Source organism: Kwoniella botswanensis, chromosome 1 (genome assembly GCF_036426115.1).
Source record: "Kwoniella botswanensis chromosome 1, complete sequence".
Taxonomy (NCBI): domain Eukaryota; kingdom Fungi; phylum Basidiomycota; class Tremellomycetes; order Tremellales; family Cryptococcaceae; genus Kwoniella; species Kwoniella botswanensis.
In genome coordinates this window covers 9,203,556-9,230,656 of record NC_088599.1, presented here as the reverse complement: position 1 = coordinate 9,230,656, position 27,101 = coordinate 9,203,556, and the positions used below count along the sequence as shown (strand labels likewise).

General features: G+C 47.1%; 12 protein-coding genes across 12 annotated transcripts; 5 read left to right on the top strand and 7 right to left on the bottom strand.

Annotated features, from left to right (window-relative positions):
• Positions 1-489: 489 nt before the first annotated feature.
• Positions 490-1,447, bottom strand: L199_003475 (uncharacterized protein; the record flags this gene model as incomplete). The annotated part of the gene is made up of 4 exons (XM_064889205.1): positions 490-621; positions 675-796; positions 854-1,201; positions 1,315-1,447. The coding sequence occupies 4 exons, from the start codon at positions 1,445-1,447 to the stop codon at positions 490-492; spliced, it is 735 nt and encodes a 244-aa protein (XP_064745277.1).
• A 582-nt stretch (positions 1,448-2,029) lies between these two features.
• L199_003474 (uncharacterized protein) lies at positions 2,030-2,788 on the bottom strand (the record flags this gene model as incomplete). The annotated part of the gene is made up of 4 exons (XM_064889204.1): positions 2,030-2,062; positions 2,277-2,471; positions 2,526-2,632; positions 2,686-2,788. The coding sequence occupies 4 exons, from the start codon at positions 2,786-2,788 to the stop codon at positions 2,030-2,032; spliced, it is 438 nt and encodes a 145-aa protein (XP_064745276.1).
• A 546-nt stretch (positions 2,789-3,334) lies between these two features.
• On the bottom strand, positions 3,335-3,720 carry L199_003473 (uncharacterized protein; the record flags this gene model as incomplete). The annotated part of the gene is made up of 2 exons (XM_064889203.1): positions 3,335-3,527; positions 3,584-3,720. 2 exons carry the CDS (start codon positions 3,718-3,720, stop codon positions 3,335-3,337), a joined length of 330 nt encoding a protein of 109 aa, XP_064745275.1.
• A 457-nt stretch (positions 3,721-4,177) lies between these two features.
• L199_003472 (uncharacterized protein) lies at positions 4,178-5,286 on the bottom strand (the record flags this gene model as incomplete). Its single annotated transcript, XM_064889202.1, has 5 exons — positions 4,178-4,353; positions 4,395-4,496; positions 4,546-4,644; positions 4,706-4,903; positions 4,962-5,286. The coding sequence occupies 5 exons, from the start codon at positions 5,284-5,286 to the stop codon at positions 4,178-4,180; spliced, it is 900 nt and encodes a 299-aa protein (XP_064745274.1).
• Positions 5,287-5,559: 273 nt separating this feature from the next.
• On the top strand, positions 5,560-7,009 carry L199_003471 (uncharacterized protein; the record flags this gene model as incomplete). The annotated part of the gene is made up of 8 exons (XM_064889201.1): positions 5,560-5,696; positions 5,755-5,866; positions 5,924-6,151; positions 6,204-6,267; positions 6,315-6,338; positions 6,491-6,520; positions 6,588-6,734; positions 6,813-7,009. 8 exons carry the CDS (start codon positions 5,560-5,562, stop codon positions 7,007-7,009), a joined length of 939 nt encoding a protein of 312 aa, XP_064745273.1.
• A 724-nt stretch (positions 7,010-7,733) lies between these two features.
• Positions 7,734-10,263, bottom strand: L199_003470 (dihydropyrimidinase; the record flags this gene model as incomplete). The annotated part of the gene is made up of 16 exons (XM_064889200.1): positions 7,734-7,939; positions 8,002-8,066; positions 8,119-8,183; positions 8,243-8,355; positions 8,432-8,571; positions 8,624-8,677; positions 8,742-8,836; positions 8,886-8,981; positions 9,054-9,199; positions 9,263-9,305; positions 9,385-9,485; positions 9,532-9,609; positions 9,674-9,763; positions 9,807-9,899; positions 9,993-10,057; positions 10,112-10,263. 16 exons carry the CDS (start codon positions 10,261-10,263, stop codon positions 7,734-7,736), a joined length of 1,602 nt encoding a protein of 533 aa, XP_064745272.1.
• A 356-nt stretch (positions 10,264-10,619) lies between these two features.
• L199_003469 (uncharacterized protein) lies at positions 10,620-12,156 on the top strand (the record flags this gene model as incomplete). Its single annotated transcript, XM_064889199.1, has 8 exons — positions 10,620-10,861; positions 11,011-11,206; positions 11,269-11,306; positions 11,385-11,453; positions 11,518-11,701; positions 11,768-11,825; positions 11,909-11,969; positions 12,036-12,156. 8 exons carry the CDS (start codon positions 10,620-10,622, stop codon positions 12,154-12,156), a joined length of 969 nt encoding a protein of 322 aa, XP_064745271.1.
• Positions 12,157-13,119: 963 nt separating this feature from the next.
• On the top strand, positions 13,120-14,925 carry L199_003468 (uncharacterized protein; the record flags this gene model as incomplete). The annotated part of the gene is made up of 1 exon (XM_064889198.1): positions 13,120-14,925. The coding sequence occupies one exon, from the start codon at positions 13,120-13,122 to the stop codon at positions 14,923-14,925; it is 1,806 nt and encodes a 601-aa protein (XP_064745270.1).
• A 311-nt stretch (positions 14,926-15,236) lies between these two features.
• On the top strand, positions 15,237-16,227 carry L199_003467 (uncharacterized protein; the record flags this gene model as incomplete). Its single annotated transcript, XM_064889197.1, has 5 exons — positions 15,237-15,368; positions 15,422-15,503; positions 15,564-15,689; positions 15,819-15,997; positions 16,135-16,227. The coding sequence occupies 5 exons, from the start codon at positions 15,237-15,239 to the stop codon at positions 16,225-16,227; spliced, it is 612 nt and encodes a 203-aa protein (XP_064745269.1).
• Positions 16,228-16,458: 231 nt separating this feature from the next.
• Positions 16,459-19,131, bottom strand: L199_003466 (uncharacterized protein; the record flags this gene model as incomplete). The annotated part of the gene is made up of 14 exons (XM_064889196.1): positions 16,459-16,990; positions 17,084-17,266; positions 17,362-17,518; positions 17,626-17,668; positions 17,737-17,883; positions 17,981-18,109; positions 18,172-18,178; positions 18,258-18,379; positions 18,500-18,566; positions 18,641-18,741; positions 18,803-18,833; positions 18,897-18,928; positions 18,987-19,016; positions 19,099-19,131. The coding sequence occupies 14 exons, from the start codon at positions 19,129-19,131 to the stop codon at positions 16,459-16,461; spliced, it is 1,614 nt and encodes a 537-aa protein (XP_064745268.1).
• Positions 19,132-20,024: 893 nt separating this feature from the next.
• On the bottom strand, positions 20,025-22,943 carry L199_003465 (CTP synthase; the record flags this gene model as incomplete). Its single annotated transcript, XM_064889195.1, has 12 exons — positions 20,025-20,350; positions 20,542-20,844; positions 20,901-21,058; positions 21,130-21,218; positions 21,292-21,424; positions 21,537-21,790; positions 21,858-22,052; positions 22,148-22,282; positions 22,372-22,508; positions 22,652-22,759; positions 22,821-22,843; positions 22,906-22,943. The coding sequence occupies 12 exons, from the start codon at positions 22,941-22,943 to the stop codon at positions 20,025-20,027; spliced, it is 1,899 nt and encodes a 632-aa protein (XP_064745267.1).
• A 1,535-nt stretch (positions 22,944-24,478) lies between these two features.
• On the top strand, positions 24,479-26,837 carry L199_003464 (phosphopyruvate hydratase; the record flags this gene model as incomplete). The annotated part of the gene is made up of 11 exons (XM_064889194.1): positions 24,479-24,514; positions 24,890-25,028; positions 25,104-25,196; positions 25,263-25,459; positions 25,517-25,751; positions 25,811-25,986; positions 26,048-26,293; positions 26,353-26,390; positions 26,451-26,555; positions 26,620-26,663; positions 26,728-26,837. The coding sequence occupies 11 exons, from the start codon at positions 24,479-24,481 to the stop codon at positions 26,835-26,837; spliced, it is 1,419 nt and encodes a 472-aa protein (XP_064745266.1).
• Between the last annotated feature and the right edge of the window lie 264 nt (positions 26,838-27,101).

Below are 27,101 nucleotides of genomic sequence, written 5' to 3'. Positions count from 1 at the left end.
GGGCGGGCTTTCTGATCAAGAAATCATAGAGCTAAATATCTTGCTTCATGCAGTTCAGTGTACATGATCCAAAGGAAATTTTCAGGCATGTTGCTCAATCCGGGCAGATCCGACTCTTGTCGCTTCCCTAGATACTGTAGTAGCTAAAATACCTTCGGCTTTTCAGGTTTTTCCTCCCTTTTCGAGCATCATCCTGTTAGAAGGCTGATAAATAAACTGTGCATTCCGTTATCTGGTAACGTGCAATGCATGAAAGTCTACACTACAGTCAATATGCTTGGACCTTTACCTGTCTAGCGATCCAAGCGTACATTTCCTCCATTTGATAGGTGTCGTCCATATCGAACAGATGATCAACTCCCTTTAAGATTTGGAATGTTACGTCCAGCCCACGAGATTCGCAAGCGGTTACCACTTCCTGGGATTGCTGAATCGGGACCTTGTCGTCGATACTAGACGTGTGGTCAGCGCCCGTCATTTGTTCTAAACTTACGTTCCGTGAACAATAAACATTGGCGGAAGTTTGGCCGCGCTGGAAGCGATAGCGGAGGCGATACTGAAAGCTTCTGGGGGGATACCAGTACCTTCTAGAAGAAGTTTGGCTTCTATGGCCTCTTGAACCTGCGTGGTGGTCAGAGGAGACCTCCTGCAATTTCAATGCATGGTTCGCTCACCATATACGGGTAACATTTTGATCTCGTGCTCTCCAGTACCGACTCGCTTGTCGCAGGCGCACTTGGATTCATGTACTCGGCGACTTCCGAATGTTCGATCATCCGTCCGAAATACGAAACGGCTGAGAATTCAGGTTCAGTCTCAATTCAGGGATCTGTGGAGTGGACCATGCACGTACGGGAATGCTTTGTGTTGAAAAATGGCGAACAGATGTCGGTGATGGGGTACAATGGAACGACAGCGAGCGGCGGCTCTGGTGGCGTAAGGGAGCATGCTTCAAAGCCTATTCCGCTCCCGAGGAATAATGCAAGCCAACCGCCGGCGGAACCGCCAGAAACGATGATCTTATTTTGATCTACCGAATTGTTTGTCTCTCCGAGGAAAGTGGAGGATCGCAAGTATGCAATGCAAGCTGCAATATCTGCCAGGATTCCTGGAAGTCGGGTTTGAGGTGCCAGTCGATAATCAGCCGAAACAACGCAGAGACCATGCTTCTCGGGTGCGTTGACCAAGTGAGACCAAGCGCCTTTGTTGGTCAGCCAATTGATATAGTGTTGTAAACTCACAAGTCCGAGTGCCCTGCAGTAAGCCTATACACAAAAGTCAGCTTACGCTCGAAGCAGCTGGTCGGATACTCACCCCCGCCGTGAAACCACAAGAGAATTGGGACTTTCGCGTCAGGACTTGCTACGCTCGGCAGCCGGTAGTCCAGAGCAATGTCAACTCCATCATGAGTGGCGTAGATTACTGTTTTGAAGCTAGGCTTACTCATCTTGACGTTCTTGAATTGAAGAGATGCGAAAAAGCTGGTCTGAAACTGGCTTTTGTAATCTCAGGCGAAAGGCTTCTCGTGACCGATCGGGTGAGTCAAGCAGGCTCGGCCGTCTTGGCTCCGATCTTTGCGGCTCGCCTACTGCGTGTCCCTGTCGGGGTGTCTCTAATTTACAGTCCCTATTCAAGATGCACTTTGTAGCAGGCTGATATTCGCCATGCGCATGCGGTGCGCAACAATGAGGGCTTTGCGTTTCCAGCCTTGACCCCTCTTTTGGCCCGTTCTGAGTGGCCAGATCAACCAAAGCTTGCTTCGTGTGACGAGATTGAAGAGACGCGCAAAACAATACATCAAAGAATGTTGCATATTTGGGAATAATATATGTATCTCGCCAACTTATGGATCAACCATTAACTCAAGACATGGTTCTTGACGTGCGAAAGAAGTTGACGCAGTCTGAGAAAAAGGAGATTGAACAGCGATCAGACTCTGCCAGTTTGATCAACTCCCGAATTGTGATATTTAGGAACTACAGATCGTCCTTCAGTCACGGCAACAACGATGGATATGCAAAATGAGGACTTACTTGTCTGCACAAGAGAACGCAGAGGAGACCTGCCCGATAGCGTAGTCATTCATGATGCTTTTAATCATGGCGTAAGCGCCACCAACAGTCATAAAGACCCCTATCAATAGCATGACCAGATGGAAAATCCATTTAGCCTTCTGGGCAGGGCTACCATTACGGTGAGAGGCGTAGTCATATAGCCACAGGTGCATGGGTACTACAATCTGTGATGATCAGCTATGCAAAGAGGAGAGAACTCACCGCCATGGGGGCATACGCAATAGCACCAAGCAGACCGATAAGACTCCCGAAGAATGGAATAGCCTCGGCTATGATGAACGCTGCAATTCCGCAAGCAGAAGAAACGCCTAGCCATGTAGCCCAGTGAACTATGGTTTTCTTCTGAAGGTGTTCCGTACCCTTCAGCAGACGCACAAAGATGTATTTGGCTGCCAGCTGCGTGTGGTATCAGCTGAACTCTTTTCACACATACACCGAACTCTCGCTTACATGCTGATTGACCGTGGAGCTGATCCACAGGCCAGGTATAGCAATTCCATAGGTGACTTTCTTTATCACTTCCCCAGCACTTCCTAGGGCTGGACTGGCGATCCATACTATAATAGGGAACAATCATCCTCCAATCCCTTTCATGTTCTTGTTAACTTACCTCCACAGTATCGATAAATTACCAGAGCGAAGGCCAGATAGCACATGTGGAGGAAGGTCATAGACGCTACGATTGGTCGCTTATAGTCCGTGGTATCCTTCATCTCCGAGATTCTATGTGATCAGTCATGATTCTCTCTTAGTATTGACTCACATTGGTACGAAAGCAGCAGTTCCGCCGGACGATACAAAAATGGTAAGAGCCGCTGTCATGCCTTGTAAAAAGGTCGGGCTGCCAATTGCGTAGAACCCGAGATCGTAGTCCCCTTCGGGTGCCAAAGCAGGTCTGTCTCTGACAGCGACAGCGACCACAAGAATGAATATCGATATGAACAGGGAAACAACACCAAGCCATGCTAGTAATCAGCTACGTACCATTGATGCTGAACTCACCTGCCACACCAATCTGAGATAACCGAGGAAACATGGCGAGAGCGGTCGAGAACACAAAGGCGATGAATGAAAACCATACAGTGCAGACACTGTGACCTGACAAGGTGTTCAGAGCGGTCGAAACTCCAATGTAACCGCTGCCAGCAACGAGATCGTAGCCGATGATGAACAGAACACCGACGAGTTCTCGATACCAGGCCCCACCCACGACATAAGCCATGTCTTGAAGACCCTAATCATCAGCCACGATCGACTGATTAAGCACTCACATGAATACCGGGATGTCGAAGTCGGAAGGATCCTAAAATCAGTGCGGCATATGCGTTGAACGCTCCAAAGCCAACCAGCAAAAGCGCTCCCGGCAGAGCACCAACGTAGGAAAATACAGAGGGAATCGACAAAATACCAACGGAGAACAAGATCTTGAACATGAGAGCGAAAGTCCGATACCTAGCTACAGTAATCAGCCACTTAAGCTCCCCAAATAATACATCGCCAAGTCCTACCAGGATACGTTGCGATAATTCTCTCCACCGGCCTCGAGCTTGAATACCTCAGCGTTGTCGTCCGGAATTGACTGGACGACGTGGACCGTGGCCAGCGGATCACTCGATAATTGCTCCTTCGCGACAGAGGCAGACATGACGAATATTGGGATTCACTGAATAATGGTGATGATGTGACTTGATCGGTCAGCACTGACTTACATATATAGTCTGGTGCCGGGCAGCGATGTTGGAAAAGCGTTGAGACGGACGAGTATCAAAAAGACGTCCGAAGAGGATTGCGACTCACGATTGGAGTAGACGAAATCTACGTCTAAGAGCAGATATCATGTCTGCTAGATACGGGCCAAAGTTTTAGATTGGAGCTCAAATGCAAATGGTGATTGGCCGGATGGGAACTTGGGTAGCCTGTGTCGCTGTGACATAGGCTGGCTTGATATTTCACAATCATCGGGCCAGACACTTTCAGTGTGCGCGAGAAAGTACCGGGTGCAGGTTTCGTATTCAAATCCAAATTGACAGACAGCCAAGAAAAAGAAGTCACCTATCGGACGTGCTATTCATTGCTATATACAAATGCATACAGTTCATTCTTCAACGGAAGGGTGCAAGTCCCGCTTGTTCACGCAATGCGACGGCCAATGCAGACCAATCAATGTCCTCTCCGCATAATTCTTCTGCGCGTTCCAAGTGCTTCTTGGCCAGTTCTATAGTGGGCATTGAGACTCTCTTGCCAAAATCTTCGCCCAATGAAAGGATATTGCGAGCGTCTAACCCACATCAGCATCGGCCTTACGCACGTCTCACCCACCTTTTAGACCTGCTTCTAGTCTAAAGCCGCCGGCCCCCTTGAAGCTGCCTGTACTGATGTTGTGGCCATAAGCGATGTACGGGTAGACTGGAAGGAAGTCGCCTAGAAGTCATGACACTAAGCTCGTCATATCGAGTACCACCGCACTTACGGATGAAGCTTTGATACACCTTTGCGTCAAAGTCGATAGTATCTGCCACAGCGTACGTTTCTGCCAACATTTCGACAATTCCCAAAATGAGACTGTTGCCTAAAAGCTTGAGTGCAGAACCTGAACAGTCAGCTTGACTTCGTCTAGATTCAGAACCTACCTTTGGCAACTTCATCACCTGCATCCACTGTACGAGTAGCAATAGCGGGTACGAGAATTGGTTTCACCAACTCTTTGACCTCAGGTTCGCCTCCGAGTATCTGTACCAGCGTAGCTGCCTTGGCCGCGTTTGGTCGACCAAAGACAGGTGCAGCTAGGTACGACGCACCAACCGTATGAGCTGCTTTCTCTAGTCGCGCTGTCTTATGGTCAACCACTCTGGTACACGGGGAGGAGGGGTAAGCATCAAGACTTACTGGATGTCTTAGGTCTCAAGCTGGATTGGTCGATGAAAATAACCTTCTCGGACCCTACAGCGGCGTACAGTTTCTGATAAACCTTTTCGGCGACTTCATCATTCAACAAGCAGGTGAAGACAACATTGGACCTCTTGATGACCTCCTCTACCTCTCCTGCTAGGTGTACTTCTTTCAGGTCCGACTGAATCTCCCTGTAGCTACTCTGATCGATATTCCAAGCGCACGGCGCTGGCAGTCCATTAGCCGCAGCGAAATTGGCGAGATTTGTGAATATGGGACGCCCCATGTTACCAAGGCCGACATATCCAATTCTGTACAACATCTTATTGTCGACTGTCTTTCACGCAATATGGAGCTTTCCAGAACGTGTTCTCAATATTGTAGATGGCATATCACGGGTGTCCAGTTGACATAAATCCATCGGATTGCTTTGCTATTCTCGCCCGGAGGGAATCGAGACGCATGCATTGTTGTCGGGTGAGTCTTTCCCTGTTTGCCGGAGCGGATCATGCGGGAAATCAAAGTATAAGATCCTTTCGCCGGCTATCATGGATTTTCATCAAACAAGTATAAATCAAACACTCCAGACAGTACAATGCCTCGATATATCACAGTCGCTGCGGCACAAGTTGGTGCGGTACATAGGTCTAGCAGCCGTACCGAGGTTTTGACTCGACTTCTCACTCTTCTCGAAGAAGCGGGGGAGAAAGGAGTAAAAGTTTTGGTATACCCGTGAGTAGGACGGTATCAAAGACGAAAGAGCCCAGCTGAGAGGGGTGATTATGCCTAGCGAGACGACTTTGACCACTTTCTTTCCCAGATACAAGGGATTGGATGAAGATTCGGCCGAGCTTGACAGGTGGTTCGAGTATGGTGACATTACCAAAAACCCACAGGTCTCGGTACGTGATTGAACGTATTTGCGCGCGAAGTTGGCTGAGTGACTCACTTACGTACAGCCCCTGATTGTTCGTGCCCAAGCCTTGGGGATTGACATTGTCATCGGTTACGGGGAGAGAACCGTTGACGGACATTACTACAATTCTTGTTCGTATCTCCACGACGGAGTTGGAGTATCTAAGTACCGTAAGGTCCACTTGCCGGGTAACCGAGAGCCTTATGAGGATGAGGACATGGTCGATCAGTTAGAGAAAAGATATTTCGAGCCGGGGACCTATGGCTTCAAGGTATGGTCACTTCTCGATTGCCCAATGAGTGCTAATGTACGATATGTTTCAGGCTTTCCGGGTTCCTGAATTGGCAGTCACAGCAGAAGATGGAGAAGCTATAGCTGGAATGATGAGTAAGTTCTACGGCTCCATTACGCTTGTCCTCCTAATCGTTGCGCAGTCTGTAATGATCGACGTTGGGCTGGTGAGTGATTCCCACACGAACGAGACTGATAAACTAGAATCCTGGCGATGCTTGGGCCTGCAGGGGGTCGAACTGGTCTGTTTGGGTTATAACACCAGTTCATGGGCACCTGGTCTGTAAGTGATGCTGCAGTCTGCATGTTCAACTCGTAGCTGATCAAATCAGCTTCGGACATACCAAAGGTGAGCCTCGGCTCAAGGCCGCCAGCCATATACTCACTAGCAACTATCCTAAATGAATGTCTGTCAGACGCCGATGTCGACGCTATACGTACTCGTTCTGAATTCCAACATCTCTTGGTCATGCAAGCGCATTCATACACCAACGCTACTTTCTCCATCGCAGCCGCGCGGGCCGGCTTCGATGATGGCAAGTTTGGCCTGATTGGGTGTTCTTGTAAGCGCTTCCCTCTTCAAGTCAAGACTCTGACCTTGTTGTGGAACTGCAAACCCGCTGAATACCATCCTTTGACAGGTATTGTCCACCCCGAGGGTCACATCTTGGCTCAGTCTAGAACGCTTGATGACGAACTGGTCATAGCGAAGATCGATCTTGATGACGCCAAGGTGGGGAAACAGAAAGTCTTCAATTTCGGTCTTCATCGTCAGCCTCATCAATACCAGATCATCACCCAGCAGACAGGTGTTATTGTTCCCGCACCTCTCAAGTAGTTCACATGGACATGGATAGTTGGGAGGAGTTGGGACCGAGTAGGGGTTATTCATTCTATTTTCCGGTCCTACGAAATGGATATAGCACGCTGCCTGTTGCCATACCCCTCCATAAATACAGAAATGTACTTGAAATGACATGTAGAGACCTTGAAGGTGTACTCATACTTGTACCTAGACAGAGTATGCATGCAAGGTAGGACAGTGTACTCAAATAACAAGCCTTTTCTCGGAGGACCGTGGGAAAAGAGTCGATCTCAAGAACTAATCTCAAAGCGTACTTACCCCAAAGTCCAAATGGATTGTTGTGAATAGAGTTATGCAGTACTTATCCCTCTCCCTGATGTCATCTGTATGTATATAAGACTGGGGCAAACTAGCCTAAGAATGGATATAGATATCCGAACTATAAACTCGGGATTTTCTACTTTTGGAGCTGGATCTTCACGGACAGCGAGGCCCGTCAATTTGCGGCACAGGGGACACAGACTTACGATGCGATAACTATATGAGAAACTGCTGCACAATTGCCCATCTTCAAATCGGTAGTCTGCATTCGGCAGACAGCCAAATGACCCAAATTCCCTTACCACGCGAGATCAGTGTTTGTGTTTCGCCAGACAGGAGGTTTCATGCCATAAATCTTGTTCATGAAGCACGCATTACGGAAAATGACCCTACATAGTCTAATATGTCTCTTCAAAGCGATCGAGACCCTTCTAAATCATGCCTTGTACAACCAGGTAGCGACCCTGCGCTTGTCAGAAGCTATAGACTTCGTCGGTCTCGTTGCAAGCTGATTAGTCCCTCTCTTAAGATATTCTCCAACACTCGCAGACGCTCGGAGCTGCCCTTCGGCCCACACGATTTGGCCTCTCACAATGGTGTATCGCGGCCAGTTCCCAAATTCCATCCCTTCATAAGGGGTATCTGATAAACGAGTAAGCTTTGATTAAGATATTTTAGGGAATTCCATATCCTCTCAAACTCACAGTCAACGTTATGATGAAGGTTGGCATTCGTGAGCTTAAAGGATGGCAGAGCGTCGTTGGGATACCTATTTCGCGGTGCAGATCAGTCAATGATAGAGCTCGACAAGCTGGACGTACCATATTACGAGATCCGCATCGGAAATACCAGGGATCAGGGCGCCTTTAATCGGGTACAGACCATACTGAGCACAAACAATCAGCCCCCAAAGTCAGGGGCTAGTATGCAGCTGGAGAGACTTACCAACTTGGCTGGCGCGGTTGAGACCAGATCCACATACCGTTCGGGACTTACACGCCCAGTTTTCAGACCGTATTCGAAAAGCAAAGGCAGACGCGTTTCCACTCCTGGACAGCCTTCAATCATCGCCGCTGATCAGTCGCTGATGACAAATCGCCACATCAGGTGGCAGTTTTGCTCGAATCGACTCACCGTTCGGCACGTACTTGAAGTGACCTGTCTTGTCGTCTAAGATTTCCGACAGGTGCTCTTGATCCACAGGACATCTGACAAACCCCAAACTCTGCTCATGCTGCAACACCCCAAGGGCTTTGCCGTGTATGTCGTTGTATCTGTGGCTAGATCAGCTGATATCAATAAGCAGTGAAGAGAACTCAGGCGTACCGGAATGGACAGTGGTCACTAGAATAAATGGTAAAGGTTCCGTTGCGGAGTCCACTTCAGGCAATTGTTAGCATCATCCAGGGATGTGAAGTGACTGCGCTAGGTGAGGAGAACTGACGTCCATAAAGCTTCTTGATCAGAGTCATCTGGCCCAGGCGGAGGCGAACAAATCATTTTTGAATTCTCAAAACATTGGGGTGAATGGAATCGTTTCTGCCGAAAGTTATCCATCAGATTTGTCTTTTTTTGGCCTTGTGCTCACCAGATCATCCCATGTCAGGTGCAGGTATTGAGGACAAGTCTCGGCATAGATTGGGAATCCTCGAGTTTGGGCGTCGCGTATGATTTGGGCTGCAGACTGTCACCGATAAAGTGCTCAGCGATCTCGTACGTTTGCGGGGGTCATCTGAAATCCAGATTGGTAACTGACCGCTGAACCGACATGTACGAAAAGGACAGGATTTTGTATCATCTCGGCCAGGACGATGGCCCTCTGGGTAGCTTCCATCTCTACCACTGGCGGTCTTGATATTGCGTGGTAGAAGGGTTCCACCAGCCCTCTTTGCTCCAATTTATCTATTTGACTTCAGATCATGTACTAGAATTTCCACCAAACAAGAGGCAGGAAGCATGACTTACTTGTCAGCCAAGATATGAGATCCCCATTTTCAGCATGGATCATCTGTATAATTTGGCGATTTGTCCTTATCAGCCGCAAATCTTCATGCTGTTCTCCCGATGATCATAGAGAATTCTCTCACTGTTGTCATGAAAAGCTTGCGAGTCTCATACATAACATCTAACAGCTGATTATCGCTCAGCTGCATTGACGAGTAAGTCATAAACAGCTTGCACGATGTGACTGAACAAGGGTTCTTCAGCACAGGTTCAAATTTTCCGTCACTCACTTCCCCAGTCCTCGATCAACTTTGGGAGCTCCTTTTCCAACATCTGTACGTCCGGGCGAGTGATAATCACATGAAATCCTGACAAAACAAGTGGAGGATCAGAGATGCGTTGCTTCTTTATCAATTGTAGGACCTCATTTACCGTAATCACAATACGCTCCGCTTTTTTCGGACAATGCATGATAGTCCTGCACTACCTTCAACAATGACTCGTCGCTTCGATTGTGCTGAGCTAGGTGACAGATGAGCGTCAATCCCGAAAACTTGAAACCTACCAAAAGCGATGATCGTGGTAGTCCCGCCGCACACCGCCGACCGAGACCCGGTGAGGAAGTCATCCGCGCATTTGCCCATCACGCCTTTCGGTCCTGTGCATAGAGATCATGAGCCCTGTACCACGACTGGGGTGCATACTGCTTGGCGGTTACCGACGCGATGGACAGGACAGGGATGTTACTGACCGCTGGTAAAGTCTTGTGCGATATGAACATGGGCATCGACTCCACCGGGCATCACATACCCTCCTCTGAAACCGGGTCAGCGGAAGTACAAGACGATTGGAGAGGGCTGCAATACCCACTCCGCATCGATAACCTCCTTCGCCAGTTCTGAGTCTATACTAGGAGATAATTGCCTTATCTTCCCATCTTTGATACCGATTTCGTACCGCCCAACACCGTCGGACGTCACCACAGCTCCGTTCTTGATGATCAGATCAAATTGTTTGGCCATGCTGAAAATGTTTTTGTAATGTCGGGAGATCTGTGATTTGTGTGCAAAGATCCTTGTGATCATCTAAAGCTGCGCTGATCAAGTGCAGAAAGTCCAAGCGGAAAAAACGAAGAGCGCGTTTCTTACTGTCCTTCTCCGTGAAATGTCTATCGGGTGAAACGCTCAGTTCTCGGACGAGAGCCACATTATTCAACCAACATCTGCGTGGCACTTTTCGGGTGACTTGACAATTCACATCCGGGGTGGTATAGAGCTATCTTACTGCATGAGCACACTAGATTGGCTATATATGAATTGGGACCGCACTGATATCCATGATAGTGATCAGTGAGATAGCATAATACACCAAGGTTAATATGACGGTCATACAAGAATATTCTAAATTGCCGGTCATCTCGCTCGGGGATCACAAGTCGGTTCAGTCCTTGGCACAACAGCTCAATGATGTGTGTACCACCGAAGGTTTCATGTATGTCAAGGATCACGGCATTCCGCAAGAATTGATTGACAAGGCGTTCGCGATTGCCGGAGATTACTTTGCAAACACTGGACCTCAAGATAAGGTGGACCTCAAGGACAATATAGGTTACACCGCGATGTGAGTGTCTCTTCTACTCTAGCGAGCGTCGCACAGATGAATGTCTACCGCGCTTATCTCAAGCGACCTACAGAAAGGAAGAAAGGTGGGTGACCTTGATGGCTGCTGGCAGTTCAATGTGGCATAGGCCTGAGATGGTTTGTACTTAGTCTCGATTCGACAAGGGGATCTGGCGATTTGAAGGAATGCTTCCATCTAGCCAATCCTGACTGGCTACAGCTTCACGACGAGCAGATGCTGTTGCCTCCCATTCTCGAACCCTCAAGATCGACAATCGAAAGGTTTATCTCCCAAATCAACTGTGTGGCACTTCGATTACTCGAAGGGCTTTCTGTATCGTTGCATGTATGTCCCTTATGTCTCCTGGGGATACGTTGGGAACCTCACAGAGCTAATATGTATCAAAGCTGTCACCTGATTACTTGTCCTCTCAACATTTAGGAGAGTGCGTAGTCCTGTTTGATTCTGTCACCTCTCCAAGAGAACAACATTACTAATCTGTGTACTTGTAACCTGCACACAGGCGAAACCGCCTCCGTTTGCTACATTATCCTCCGGCAAGTCTTCCATTAAACGCCACAGAAGACAGCAAGTGAGTTGCTCAGGTCGCACATGACGAATATTGACATGCACAATCACCTCACTCTTTTATGAAGATCCGCGGACATTCGAGCAGGCGCTCACACGGACTACGGATCAATCACTGTGCTCTTCCAATCATCCGTTTCAGGACTCCAAGTCAGGAGAGGGAGCTCATGGGTTGATGTTCCTCCTATGCCCGGATGTCTGGTTATCAATATCGGAGATGCTTTGGAGTTTTGGTCAGGAGGAGCTTTTAAGGTCAGTGCACTGGTCGTGAAGCGCGAGAGAGACCTCGTGCTGAAACCGCATTGGGACGTCCCAAAGTCCACTTTGCATCGAGTGGTGATGCCCCGAAATCTTTCAGAGACAACGTCCCGATGTTGTAAGCTCATCCGCGCTACGGCCGTAGTTGTATAGCCTTATATCATTGACATCGCCGAATCTGATGTTCTTGGGAACTCATAGCGATCGCATACTTCCTTCACCCTGATATCGAAAGTTTACTGCAGCCACTAGGCGGTCAGATGTGAGTTAAATTCAATTCTTTCACAATGCACGCCGTCTGATCCCTTCCCGTTGCTGTATGGCACAGTGATGACGTGGTATTGGATGAGATACTGGTTCGCAAGGGCATGAAAGCAGGAGTTCGGAAGATCAAGGGCGGCGAATATGTTCAAGCCAGGCTAGACGCCACGTATGGGAAGAAGGAATGATGGCCGATGATCGGGTCAGGATGAACGGTAGTCCTCAGGATAGATCTGTTTTGATATTCGCCATGCTTTGAACGTAATGCTCCCAATTGCGCCACCCCACATATATATGGACCCATACGAGACAGCGCCTTCGAGTGGGCAGTCTTCTTGGATGCATGGCTTCTGTAGCTGCCGCAAATTATCAGAAGTCTGCCGGTATGAGCGAGGACCTTGTTATCCGAAGACTCGTTATGTTTTGGACGATCTCACTGAGACCGGGTGGAAACGCAAAGCTTACCAGCTTTAATGTTCTGCTTCCGTCTCATGAGTCCAGACTCTCTGTTCGAGTCAACCTCAAGTGGATCAATGACTATATTTCAACATCTCAACCCTTTGGGTCGTGCATTTAGGAGGGCATGATCGCAGCAGATAGCATCCTACCAACCGGATTATTTTCGGCATCCTGTAAACCTACTCTACCGGGATAGTTGCGGTGCCTGAAGACTGATTCAAGTTTACACCCATGAAGCAGAAGTCCTTCTTGAGACCCGTAGACTGATACGAGCTTGAGTAACGATTGACTAAGGGTTCCCGTTGGTAGGACGGCTGTGGTTGGAAGACAATCGTTGTCGAATATCAACCGTCACCTGACTGCCTTGTGTTAGGTCCGGAACCGGCCCGGTCCTGGTCACCTGTCGTGGTCATCCTCGTTGTCTTGGGGTGTGGTTGCTTGCAGCCTGCTTTCTGTCGCTAGGCTTAACTTCCTCAGCCTTCGTCTTCTTCATTCCATAATCATGTTAGCATTCGACTCTTCGTCCTAAGAGTTGCTCACCTACCTTGGTTTCCAATCGTGTTACATCCTCGTCTCGTTGTACCGCGCGGTACCAACAATCAAACGATCATATTGGAAACTTATTCACAACCTATCTTGTCCAACTAGACTCATACTTGCTCTCATATTCTCAGCCCGTTATCTCTTTCCAGATGTTAAGAGTCATCGAAACTTCTACTCGGGAGGTCAAATCTCTCAACGGACTCTGGTCGTTTGCTCTTGACACTGACCCCAAATTCACCTCCTCATCGCCATGGGAATCCACCCTGCCTGGTAATCTGGAGTGTCCCGTTCCTGCTTCGTACAACGATATATTTCCCAACCATGCTCTACGTGACCACGTTGGAAAGGTATGGTATCAACGCTTAGTTCGTATTCCCAAATCTTGGGACGGTCAAAGAGTTTTTATCCGTCTGGATTCAGCAACTCACGAAGGGGAGGTCTATGTCAACGATAAACTTGTGGTCAAACATGTTGGGGGATACACTCCGTTTGAAGCTGATCTCACTTCGGCGGGAGTCAAAGCTGGAGAGGAAGTTAGAATTACGATTGGCGTGAATAACATCCTCACCAGACATTCGATTCCACCTGGAGAGCTCCAGAAGAACGAGCTAGGTAAGACTGTTCAAATCATCAGACATGACTTCTTCAATTATGCCGGGCTGGCTAGAAGCGTCCGGCTATACACTGTCCCGCTAGATGTCAGGATCGGAGATATCAAGGTCGTCACGGATGTCGAGGAGAAGGGAGGGTCTGGTACAGTCAAGTTCGATCTCAAGCTTGACGGAGGTGATGGAACGGTTACGGTGAATTTGGTGGACAGGGATGGCAAGATCGTTACGACCTCAAATTCTCCTTCCGGTACACTCACAGTTCCCAGTCCCAAGCTCTGGGGGCCAGGTCAACCGTACCTTTACGACCTTTCCATCAAGGTTTCTACTGCCGGTACAGTCGTCGATGAGTACAGCCTTCCCGTCGGAATTCGCTCCGTTAAGATCTCCGGCACGCAGTTTCTCATCAATCACAAACCCTTCTACTTTAAAGGTTTTGCTCGGCATGAAGACTTGACGGTAATTGGCAAAGGTCACGATGATGCTTGGATGGTTTACGATTACGAACTCATGCGATGGACAGGTGCCAATTCTTTCCGAACCTCTCACTACCCTTACGCCGAAGAAATCTATGATTACGCTGATCGACACGGATGGATCATCATCGATGAAGTTGCTGCGGTTGGTCTGAACCTGCATCTGGGAGGCTGGCTAATTGGCAAAGATGAAAGGGGCACTTTCTCGGACGAATATTGTGATGCGACAACACAAGAAACTCATAAACAGGCTATTAGAGAGCTAATTGACAGAGACTACAATCACCCATCCGTTGTTATGTGGTCTATCACCAACGAGCCTGCATCTCAAGAAAAAGGTGCGAGGGAATATTTCCAACCACTCGTCGAATTCACCAAACAACATGATCCCCATCGACCTGTGACTTTCACCAACATGGGCATGGCACTTCCCGATACCGATAGGATCGCTGACCTTTTCGACGTGATCGGCATCAATCGCTATTATGGGTGGTATCATGAAACCGGCGATCTTGAGCTGGCAGAGAAGAAGCTGGAAGAAGAGCTCAAACGCTGGGCAGAAAAGTACAAGCGTCCTCTGGTGATGTGTGAATATGGAGCAGACACTCTGGCTGGATTGCACATGCATCCAGCTCAACCTTGGTCAGAGGAATACCAATCCGAGTTTTACACTATGTATCATCGTGTCTTTGACAAGATCGAGGCAATCGTAGGGGAGCAAGTTTGGGTTTTTGCCGACTTTAGTACGGGACCTGGTGTGATCCGGGTGGATGGCAATAAGAAGGGGATATTCACGCGGGACAGGAAACCCAAATTGGCGGCTCATACATTGAAAAAGAGGTGGGGTGGATTGTGGGAGGAGAAGGAATGATTTTTCAGATCATCCGAACAGCTGTCTGTCTGCCTGTATGTATGTTATCTAAGCTTTTGATATATGAGATGTGACGTAACGAGGCTATGTGGAGGGAAGGAATGTCTTGGCTTGTAAATGATGAAATAACTTGGTATCACTCTCTACTCTACATCTGATGCACCGCTTCACCCTGTCTCATCATCGCCTCTTCACATCTCATTGATATACATTTACATATACATATAAGAACACATCCATATATATCTATATTCTCACCTCTCTTCTGTCACCGTCTGATACTGCAACCTACACGCATCGATAACCGAACAATGGGATTCTTCACCGCATCTGCGCCAGCTCAATTACACCCCGTCAACCCTCCACTGGGCTTACACCCGAACTACTTTGCTAAACAGCCTACTACGCTTGTATTGAGAGAGAAAGTATTCAGCTGGAGTGGCGTGAGTGGATATCCATAGCATCCTAATCGCACCGACTAATCATGCCATCGTAGGATGACTTCTCAGTTAAAGACACGAATGGATTCACCGTGGTCAAATGTCATGGTCAAGCTATATCATTCCGAGATCGTAAAGGTGAGTCATCGTCCTTCCGCTCAACTGGGAGGTGTTATCACTAATCTGTTTGCCCTCCAGTCATCAACGATCCCAATGGGAACTTCTTATTTGGATTGCGAAACAAACTGTTGTCCATCCACAAGACGTTTATCGGGGAGACCCAGGATGAGAGGGAGTTGTTCAGGATAAAAAAGAGGATGAGCTGTGAGTGGGATTTCTACGATAAATCAACGTTCTCACCGTCATGCCATCCATTTCGTTCGAATAATTGCTATTCCACTAGATGAGATGAGATCCAGCTAACTTTTTCCTGCATTCTACCCTCACACTTAGTCGGCTCGAAGATGGAAGCTACCTTTACCAACCCCGCTACCAATCAGCTCGTCACTCTGCTCCTCAAAGGTGACTTCTGGGGTGGCTCAGCAGACATATCCATAGAGAATGGACCGGTCGTAGCTCAGATTTCGAGACAGGTATTCAACATGAGAGAAGTATTCACGGATCAACAGACTGTGAGTTGTCTTCACCATGGCCCCTTTTTCACCTTTGCTATCTCATCCTCTTTCATCCTACCTCAATGGATACCACTCCTGAGTAAAACTCAAGCGAATCATGATGACGAGCTGATCATCCTTTATTGCTCAATCAGTACTTCGTGACTGTCGCCCCGGGTGTGGATCTATCGTTGATTGCTGCAATCTGCATATGTTTCGACGAAGCTAAGAATGAGAATAGTGGTTAAAGCAAGTGGAGAAGAGTCCAGATGGGGAACACAGGGGAAAGAGCGGAAATTGAGTGACTGTCATCTTGTAGATTGTATTAGAATATATTCATGTATCATGTGAGATATCAAGCTCATATACGTTTCACTCTCTAATTTTATTCTTGATGGAATGCCAGATTCATCCGTCATCTATATCATCTATCTATCTATTGTGTATGGATTACTACCCGATACGCATGCAACTGTACTCTAAAACAGCTTAGGGTTACCAGGTATACCCTCGTCACCATGATACGAATCTGGCTGGTTATAATTATATCCTCTCGATCTCTGCGAGTGTGAAAGCCCTTCCCATCCTCTCTGACCCTGTCTCTGACCCATCTCTCGAGCATCAGTATCAGCAGGATACGCCGCATTAGGTCTGGCTTCGGGCCACTGCACATTTGTCTGATTCGGATGAGACCAATCATTCGCGGATGAGGTGTACTGATTGGTCCCAGTAGGATGAGCAGATGGGAAAGCTTCTTGTCCTTGAGGTGTGTACTGAGGGTTACCTTCCTGCAAGCGTTGATACGACTTGGTAAATCTCAAGGTAGGGGTCATGTTACCACTGGATGATCTCCTAGTTTGCTGATGCTGTTGCTGGGGTGGTGGAGATGACGTGAAACCTCCTCGTTGGTCTGTCGGATTGGAATCGAGCTTCTGGTTGTTTGCATACCCGGTCTTCAAGTTCGATAGTTCTTGAGGTCGATCTTCGTCTACGATCGTATCAGGCATGAATCTACAAACATCAGACCAAACAATAGTCAGTCTAATTGATCTTCCAGTCGAAGAGGCGCCGCACAAACAACTTTGCAATGAAACGCCAACTCACGTCTTCTGTAACTTTGTACTACTCGAATGAGTACCCGGTTTGCCTCTTATATAATCCACTAAGAATTTGCACGCGAGGTAGATCTCCCTACCGAAATCTGCTAGGTTGATTGTGTCCCATATAGCTTGTGAATACGTTTTGAAAGAGGTACGACGTTGATACGGGCTCTTCAACGGGTCGGTACTGGAGGATCGAATATCCACAGGTCAGTTTCGAAAAGAACGTTTGTGATCTCGATCATGTACGAAAACATGAGAGAGGGAGGTTGGGATACTTACTAATCAGTCCAATTGTAGGCCCAACCCATGTAAATACTGAAGAAGACCATTTCTACACACGTGCACAGCGCTGCTAGACCGTTGGAGACGTTGGTAGCTGTCCATAAGGCAGTGCCTTTGATGACCCCGTAGGTCTGCAGAATCGAGAATAGGAAGGCTGAGTGGTCGCAGAATGACAAGAAATTGGTGATCAGCAGATGAACAGCATGGCGGTACAGACTGCGTTCCTTGTATAACTGTGATAGATGTAATTTTCGTGCTCACATTGATAGAAAGTGAAGAAGACAATCAATTTGATGGCCAGGAACTGCCCAATACCCCAATCTCAGCTTATATATACTTTACTTTGCGAGAAAGTGAAATACTCAAACTCACCTTGTTCAACGGTTTACGACCTTTCAACTCATCTTTACACAGCACGTAAAACACAATCAAACCGTACAGGGCTACCGAGATCGAGACGAAGTCCACGGCGTCAAGATACACCTCGGCGTAATGGACAGAATATTCTTCGGGGCATAGCTACAGTTCATGGGAATGAGAATTAGTTGTCAGGATTGAAACAGTGTGCGTTGTGTGGGATAGGTGCAGACCATACGATGGGTTTAACTAAACTCACGACACCGTAATATTGACATATGATCCCGATGATAGAAATCAGAGGTCTCAGTATGACATACTGCATGACGCTGAAACTCAACGCATGCCAAAAATATGGTTTGGAAGCTCTGAATCGAAGAAAGTTAAACTGGACACCAGGTTGTCAGTTCAGCTAATGCCTCGAATCCGCGCAGAGAAGTGCTGGCTTACTGGAAATCTAGTGAGATGTGCAGAAACTATCGTTAGTATCTAATCAATGTGGTAATAGAAAGATGAGGAAGAACATATTGACTCACGGAAACTTCTTTTTATCCTTCTCTGCCAAAGCTGTCTTGATTTGCTGGTCTGTTGTACCCATGGAGACCAGCTCCATGAGGAGCATCAAGAAAGCAGATAACGTGACGGCTTCGTAGGCGGTCTGCATTCAGAGGGGATGAGTATCAGCATTTGGCGGCTATAGGGTATCGCAGGGGGTTCTCAAGACTTATGGCCAAAGCATGGGACAGAAGACTATCAATGCATGGATCATAGAACTTACCTCTGCTAAGATATAATATTCGTATTCCCTGTAGTACCTATACGAGAAGAATGATACGATCGAATAGCTACAGCATATCTCATTGAGTATTAGACCAGAGAACATGCGATGTCAAGAAGATGAAGAGGCCGAGCAACTTACACAGCAGGCATCAGTAATACCCTCATGACCTGCCTCTGAGCGGGAGGATGCTGATACCGTATCGCGTGCATCGTGAGGTTAAACAGCGTTATCAATGTTGTCTATATGTGCAATTTTCAGTCAGTTAAGAAGCGAGTCCAACATGAGAACGGGTAGACTCACAAGAGCGGCACATCCTCCTGCTACTGCCCAACTTTTTTATTATCCGAACCATCAGCTCACGTATTATCTTTTCCTTGTATACGACCTAGCTCACCCTATACGATGGGCATCCCAATGTATACCGTCCTACAAGTCAACCATCACTTAGCTTACGATATTCAAGCGTGGTGGGAGTTTGACTTACAGGACTGAAAAACACATCTTCGTCTGTATCCTATGTCATGACCCCAATTCAATGGTCAGCTATGGATCGATTGGAGCACCATCGTTGTCAAGGATCCGTCTGCTAGACTCACAGTTATATTGGAGTTGGTCGTAGGACAGGACATCCTAAAGACCTCGGATTTGAGATTGTATTCCTTCAGCTAGCACTTTCCAGCTTGAGAGTCTTAGTATCTATGTTCGAATGATTGCTGATCCTGTCGGGTTGCGTTGGGTTTGAACACCTAATTTGACGTGTCCGACAAAATCTTGATGAATATATATCTGATGTTCGTCTAAGGGCCTTTCTGCTCTGAATCCCTGATTCCTATAAACAGATGCAGCGGGTTGATGCAATGGTCGAGAAGATGATATAGATCTGGCAGTTCGTTTGAGTTGTTGAATAAAGAGTAATGTTCTTCTCCCCTCTCTATATGTGTCATGAACGCGTATGATTATTTTCTTTTTCTTTTTCTGTGCTGTGTTCACAGTAAATTACTTCGGGCCCCGCAGCAGTAGCAGTCTATTTATAACTTGAATTTATACTGCTACCCCTCGGCCGTAATAGATTGATGCGGTGTTGCTGAAGATGCTGAGTAGATGAAGAGATGACAGTCCAACGCAGAGTGGTGTAGGATAGACTTGACAAGAGATAGTACCGAGCTGTGACTGTATACCGATCAGGTGGGTCCAGTGAGCAAAGGAACAAGGATATGAAACACTCTTGTTATTGTTGACTTGGTTGTTTATTCCGGGTGAAATGCCAAGACGATCAATTTCAACTCTCGCAGTCCTTCCATTCCGTGCACAGCTGGAGCAGGATGATCATATCACATCAAGTAAGAAAAGATGCATGCTTACAGATGGATGACATTGAATGAAGAGACTGAACAGTGCATTCTACTCTATATGTGAACATGTAAGAAAAACAGACCAAGCAAAGATCAAATGGTTATATGAGTTATATTACCCCGACAATTAATTACCTAAACACTTCATTACCGCGATACGACTGTGAGACCTAAGCATCGCCATTGATGGCGACACCTTCCAACTGCTCCTCTCTCTGTTGCAAGTCACCGTCCACTTCCCCTCTAACCCTAATCACACCTTCTATCGATTGTTTCTTCCCTTTAGCCTGTTCGGTGTAAGCCTCACTTTCAGGTACTATCTTACTCTCCTCTGGGTGAGGGTCGACATATCCGCCATTCTCATTCTTGTTAATCTGCTCTGTCAGCACGTTGGCACCGCAGGCAGCAGCGATAAGACCGAGGAAAGGCGGCGATGGGTTGAGTGGTCGAGAGCAGAATTCGGGATGAGCTTGAAGAGCGACGAAGTATGGGTGGTCTGAAGAGTTAATTAATCAGATTAGCGACTTGTATACGCCTCTCAACGCTCATACATCTCCATCACCATATCTACCCATCGTTCCACCTCTTTGGCCAACCCCATCTACATGGGTCACCCTTCGTCCCGATTGAGGACTAGCCTGAACTTCTTTCTCAGGTAGGTCACATACAATGAAACCATAAACTCACCATCTAATTCTAACATTTGCATTCTTTCACCTCTCTCATCCTTTCCTACAAATCTTAATCCCTTCTTCGATTCCAGCTGCTCCACGTATTTCGGTTCCACTTCGTACCTGTGTCTGTGCCTTTCCCATGCGACCTGGTTGGAGCCGTACAATCGTCGCAGTTTCGATGATTCGGTGTGATCTTGGAAGATGGTTGGTCGAAGACCCAATCGCATCGTTCCTCCCATGTGAGTCTTGGAGATCTCAGGCATGAAGCAGATGACGGGGTGAGGGGTGTCGGGCACCAGTTCGGCAGAATTGGCTCCTATGTTTTCCAATCAGTATTGACATTTATTTAGACGAAGAGAGATTCGCAGTCACCTTCCAGTCCACATACATGCCTAGCCCACTCAATAACAGCTACCTGGAATCCTAGACAGATACCCAAGAATGGTACATGTTGTTCCCTAGCCCATTTCACAGCTGAGATCATACCCTCCGTACCACGATGACCGAATCCACCAGGTACGATGATACCTCTGACCGATGTTAATACTTGATCAGCTTATTCTCCTGCTAAGCAGTGAAGAGCAAAGGGAAGCTAACTCACTTGGCTGAACAGAGGGCAGACCAGGCATCATGGAATTTGACGGGGTTGGATATTTGAGTGTGAGGTTCAAGGTCAGATGAGTCAACCCACTGTATTGCGTGTCAGCGATTGATCTCTACCTTAGCGTTGAAGGTACGCTGAACAGGGAATGATGTCACTCACCTGCAACTCGAGCTTTCGACCACATCGCATAGAAGCATGTTCTAAAGCCTTCACAACTGACATATACGAGTCTTCGAGAGTAGTGTATTTACCGACAAGAACGATAGAGACGGTATCGAAGAGTCTTTCCTGGCTGTGAACACATCGACAGGTCAGTATTAGCCCATGTATATTGAAGGTCGCAAGGGTCGTATCGAGGAGAGATGAGAAGTGGGAGTCGGAAAGGCAAAGAATAGCTAACTCACCCAACAGTCAAAGCTTTCCATCGACCCATGAATTCCTCACCCTTCTTCTTGAACTTATCATTGATCGTCACTTCACCGAGGTTCAATCGTTTCTTGAGGAAATCCAACATTCCTTGTTGCTGAAGTAACAGTGGAACGTGGTAGGTAGAGGATACGTTGTGTACACCTAAGACCTGTTTGGGCGATACGTGACAGAACATGGACACTTTCTCCATAGTTGCGGTAAGAAGGGTGTCGGTACATCTGCACGCGATCTGTTTGTACAAATTTAGCATACGCAGGGGCGGAATAATCAGAAGTACCGGAGAAGAGTGAACTCACCAAATCAGGCAACAAACCCAATCCTCTCAAATCCCTCACACCAGCCTGAGTAGGTTTAGTCTTCTGTTCACCTCCAACGACGGGTATCAAGGAGACATAGATCAAAGCGAAGTTGTCGTGGCCGACTCGAAATTGGAATTGTCGCATCGCTTCTACGAATGGCATGGACTCGATATCTCCGACCGTACCACCGAGCTGTGGGCCAATTAGACAGGATTAACGTTTTGGAGATCTGCAGTGATTACGGATAGCTTGCTGGAAATGATCATGAGAGGGAAGCATGAACTCACCTCGATGATGCAGACATCAGGTTCCTCCCCAGTTCCATCCACTGGTATCTTTGATACTCTTTCAATCCAATCTTGAATGGCGTTGGTGAGATGGGGAATGATTTGTACGGTTTTCCCGAGGTAATCTCCTTTTCTCTATACGTTGCAAAAGACAGGTCATCAGCTACGTTCACTAGGCCGAGCATACATCATAGTTAGAGGTTGAATCGTAATGGTGCACTCGCCTCTCGATCAATCACGTGCGAATATACCTTTCCGGTCGTTACATTATTATCCTTGTTCAACGACACGTCCAGGTATCTCTCATAATTTCCCAAATCCAGATCTGTTTCACCCCCATCGTTGAGGACGTACACTTCACCTATATTCGATAGGATAGTACTGGTCAGCTATGTAGCGGCCTTTTAGAGACAACAACAGCCTTGTAATCCGTCCACTCCTTTCCTGCAATTTCCTTTCGTTTCCAAGATCTAACAACAACAACAACATAGGAGTTTCACTCACCATGTTCCGTTGGGGCCATGGTACCAGCATCTATATTCATATAAGGATCAATCTTGATAGCTGTCACTTTCAATCCGGCAGCTTTGAGTGTAAGACCAGTACTCGAGGCTATCCACGTTTCACATCTTTATCAGTATCATAATGACCTTTCGTGCGAGAACAGACTCACCGATAACACCCTTTCCGATACCGCTATTACCATGGTCACGTTCTCAGCTTTCGCCAGCTACAAATGCAGCGTACAATCAACTCACGAAATGACACCACCGCAGACTAAAATATATTTAACCATTTTGAACTACTCTTTCTATCTATCTGAATCTGGAAGAAGGTTTGTAGATCAAACAGGCTTTATACGCGACAAGACTCCTTGCTGTTCAGACGGGTATTCGCGGTATTATAGATTTCTGGGCAGAACCTGCTGAGCGTGTTGCGAGGATAAGAGTAGACTGGGTAGATGTATACAGAGGATAGGGTAGTAGAAAGAGAATGAAGAGAGCTGTGAAGATGTAAACTTTAACTTGGGTTCGCGTAGACTAAACAATTTTCAACTTTTAGAGAGGGAAACATGGGAAGCGGACATCACCGCCAGTTGACTGTATGAGAAGCGGAATCAGATTACCACGATACTGTGACTGAAAGTGACTTTGGATCAAAGTGGCAGCGAAAGGCAGGCCAAGGTAGATGGGAAAGTATGTCATTGCGGTATGAAAGAGCTATGGAGACACTGGTCTACCTCTGGTGAACGTTTGGATGGTATCAAAGGTTTGAAGAGGATGATTCATAGGTGTCAGAAAGTCAGATTAAATCGAATTGATCAGGCAAAAACTCTCGACGCATAGTCACACGGCAAAGCCGAAACGGCAATCTGGTGATTTTCGATTACTATGCGACTGATCATCTGAGCCAGATATCGCCCTATCTTTTGACGGAAAAGAACAAGGAAGTCTATATCACCTCATATCACTGCAGTTGATCATGACATCGACCTATCAACAAACTTTGACTATGTTATCAGGACATATAGAGCAATAAGGACGGAGCAAGTGACCCTCGGCTCTGAATCTGACCAAACTAGGCTATCGGACAGATGGAGACCTATCAGCATATACGGATGTCACGGAAGCCACGATCCGTCTGGACTGATCTCGATGTGGATCACCGGGAATCAATTACCATCGCTGGCCATTCAACTGAATTCCGACGTTCGGATGAAAACGGAACAGTCAAGACAGTCGAAACATGACACATGTCCTATGATACCTCAATCGAATGAGAAGTCTTTTGAACCAGTATGAAGACCCCAATGTGTAAATAAAGTACAGGGATGAGACAGGGATGGACCAGGCTGGATCAACCTGCTGATCAGGCCCCTTGGCTCGGCTGAAGATTCAGCCGTCACTCCTACTTCTGCTACTTCCCCGGATCGTCCAGACCTCAATGAAATCGATAAACAAAGGGTCTCCACATTTTTATCGATTTTATCTTTAGACGGAGGTCCGATAAGAGAGGAAATAGTGACAAGATAGGTTTAAAACCAGTAAACTACCGGCGGTATCGTCTGGGGTCGGGATTATCAAGTGTAAAACCGAGAAAGCGGTCAACTCCGCAATTGCGTTTAGGCTTACATTTTGGCGTGCCTATAACATTGTTTCCCACGTGTTTTGCGTCATTCCCTGGTGAATGGAGTCGAGTGGTCCCCAATTCCTCTATATCCTCATTCCCACATTGGATCCACATATTCCCTCTTTTTCCTTTATCTTCTTCTCTCATTCCACTCCCCTCATCCTCAACAGATAAACAACAAAAACAAAGACAACAACAACAATGTCGTCCACTGTCACCAAAGTACACGCCAGACAAGTGAGTACACGTACATAATCACAATCACAGATGAGACCATCAAGAAGGATATGGAATGTTAGCTGACATGGAATATAAACGTTCATGATAGATCTTCGACTCAAGAGATAAGTCTTCACTCCTTCATCTCTATCTATTCTTCGCTTGCATGTAACCCTTCCCCTCACCATGCGTGACCTCTACCCTACTGCAATCGCCCCCCTTACTTTCTCTGTTGCTCGACCACTCCTACCCTTCTATCTTTCCTCTTCTTTCGTTTCTTTCTTCCTTTTGTTTCTCCACTTTGATCTCGTATCTCTTATCTTCGACTTCCTAGACTTTGCGATATGGCCTGAAGCTACACTCATTTATTCAGAGTGACAATGCTGACATTAGCCATATGCTCCTTCGTGCTTCTCATTTCCATTTCCATTCCATCAATCTCTTGCATCATCATCTCCCCACCTGTTCTCTGCCTTTGGATTGACGATCATACGTAACCCTACCGTTGAGGTCGATGTTCACACCGAAAAAGGTAAGTCACTTGCTTTCGAAGTTGGTCGTGCTCGAGAATTCACAACTGACAACCCCCTCTTCACTGCGAATTTAGGCCGATTCAGAGCCCAAGTCCCATCTGGTGCTTCCACCGGTGCTCACGAAGCCATTGAATTGAGAGACAAAGGATCAGACTACGTCGGTAAAGGTAAGGCCCTTGCGTATTTCCAGAATTACGGAGCTACCTGTTGACACAGAAATGTCTTTGTGTTAGGTGTCCTCAAAGCCGTCAAGAACGTCAACGAAATCATCGCTCCCGCTCTTATCGATGCCAAGATCCCTGTCACTTCCCAAAAGGAAATTGATGACTTCCTCATCAAACTTGACGGTACCGACAACAAGGGTAAATTAGGTGCTAACGCCATTCTCGGTGTTTCCATGGCCGTTTCTGAGGCTGGTGCCGCTGATCAGGTGAGCTCCATTTTTCACTTATTCAGGTGATTCTAGCTGACAGCGATGTGATCACAGGGTAAACCTCTCTACGCTTACCTCGCCGGTCTTGCTGGTGTCTCCGAGCCTTACGTTCTTCCCACCCCCGCTTTCAACGTTATCAACGGTGGTTCTCACGCCGGTAACGCCCTTGCCTTCCAAGAATTCATGCTTCTCCCCACCGGTGCTTCTTCATTCACCGAAGCCTTGAAGATGGGTTCCGAGACCTACCACACCCTCAAGAAGGTTATCACCAAGAAATACGGTATTGATGGTGGGTTGAGCAGTCCTTTACTCTTGCGGACAATTCACAACTGACAATGATATGCTTAGCCGCCAATGTCGGTGACGAAGGTGGTTTCGCCCCTAACGTCTCTGGTGCTGAGGAATCCCTTGACCTCCTTACCGAAGCTATCAAGCAAGCTGGTTACACCGGTAAAGTCCAAATCGGTCTTGATGTCGCTTCTTCCGAATTCTACAAGGAGGGTAAATACGACCTTGACTTCAAGGTGAGCCCATTCTTCTCAACTCCGATACAACTACAGCTAACATGTGATGTTTTCACGGTAGAACCCCAACTCCGACTCCTCCAAATGGCTCTCCGGCAAAGAACTCGCCGACCTCTACCACTCTTACGTCGACAAATACGATATCATCTCCATCGAAGACCCCTTCGACCAAGATGATTTCGACGCCTGGACCCACTTCACCACCACTTCCAAGATCCAAATTGTCGGTGATGACTTGCTCGTTACCAACCCTAAGAGAATCAAGACTGCCATCGAGAAGAAGGCCTGTAACGCTCTTTTGCTCAAGGTGAGTACGAAATTATAACATATATCAGGTGTTAGGCTTACCTGCTTGTTACGTTACAGATCAACCAAATCGGTACCATCTCTGAATCTATCCAAGCGTGAGCTTCAGGTCCCCTGTCCTTTGATGCTCCCGCAGATTAGCTGATTCACCACTGTAGCGTTCAACTCTCTCAATCTAACGGTTGGGCAGTCATGACCTCTCACCGATCTGGTGAAACCGAGTCCACCTACATTGCTGATCTCGCCGTTGCTCTTAAGACCGGGTAAGTCTTGCTCATCTGATAGCTGTGACAAGCTTGTGCTGACCGTTGGAGTCATGCCATACAGTGAAATCAAGACCGGTGCTCCTTGTCGATCCGAACGAGTTGCTAGTGAGTAGTTGAGTTTCACAGCTTTATGCTGTACATAAGCTAATATCCGTCATTCTTTTCCCAGAATACAACCAACTTCTCCGAATTGAAGAAGAACTCGGTGACAAGGCCATCTACGCTGGTTCCAAAGGTTTGAGCAAGGGTACCACTGCCCCTGAACTCAAGGACAACTAAGCGGTTTTGAAAATCGGATCTGTTGAGATTTGCGTATGTCGGTGAAAGTAGTTTTAAAAAAAAAACGTGAAAAGATATAAAGACAGGATAAACGATGATAACATGCATGCATGGTTAGTCTTTGTCAAGGATGTTGTTACTCTGCCTCGTATGCACTCTGCTCTGCTGCACTCGAATCCAGGCATGTCTACAGCGAAATTGCAGCATGTTAAATCATTCATATTGATGCTGATCTACGATCGAGGATGACTTTGTTCTCCTCCA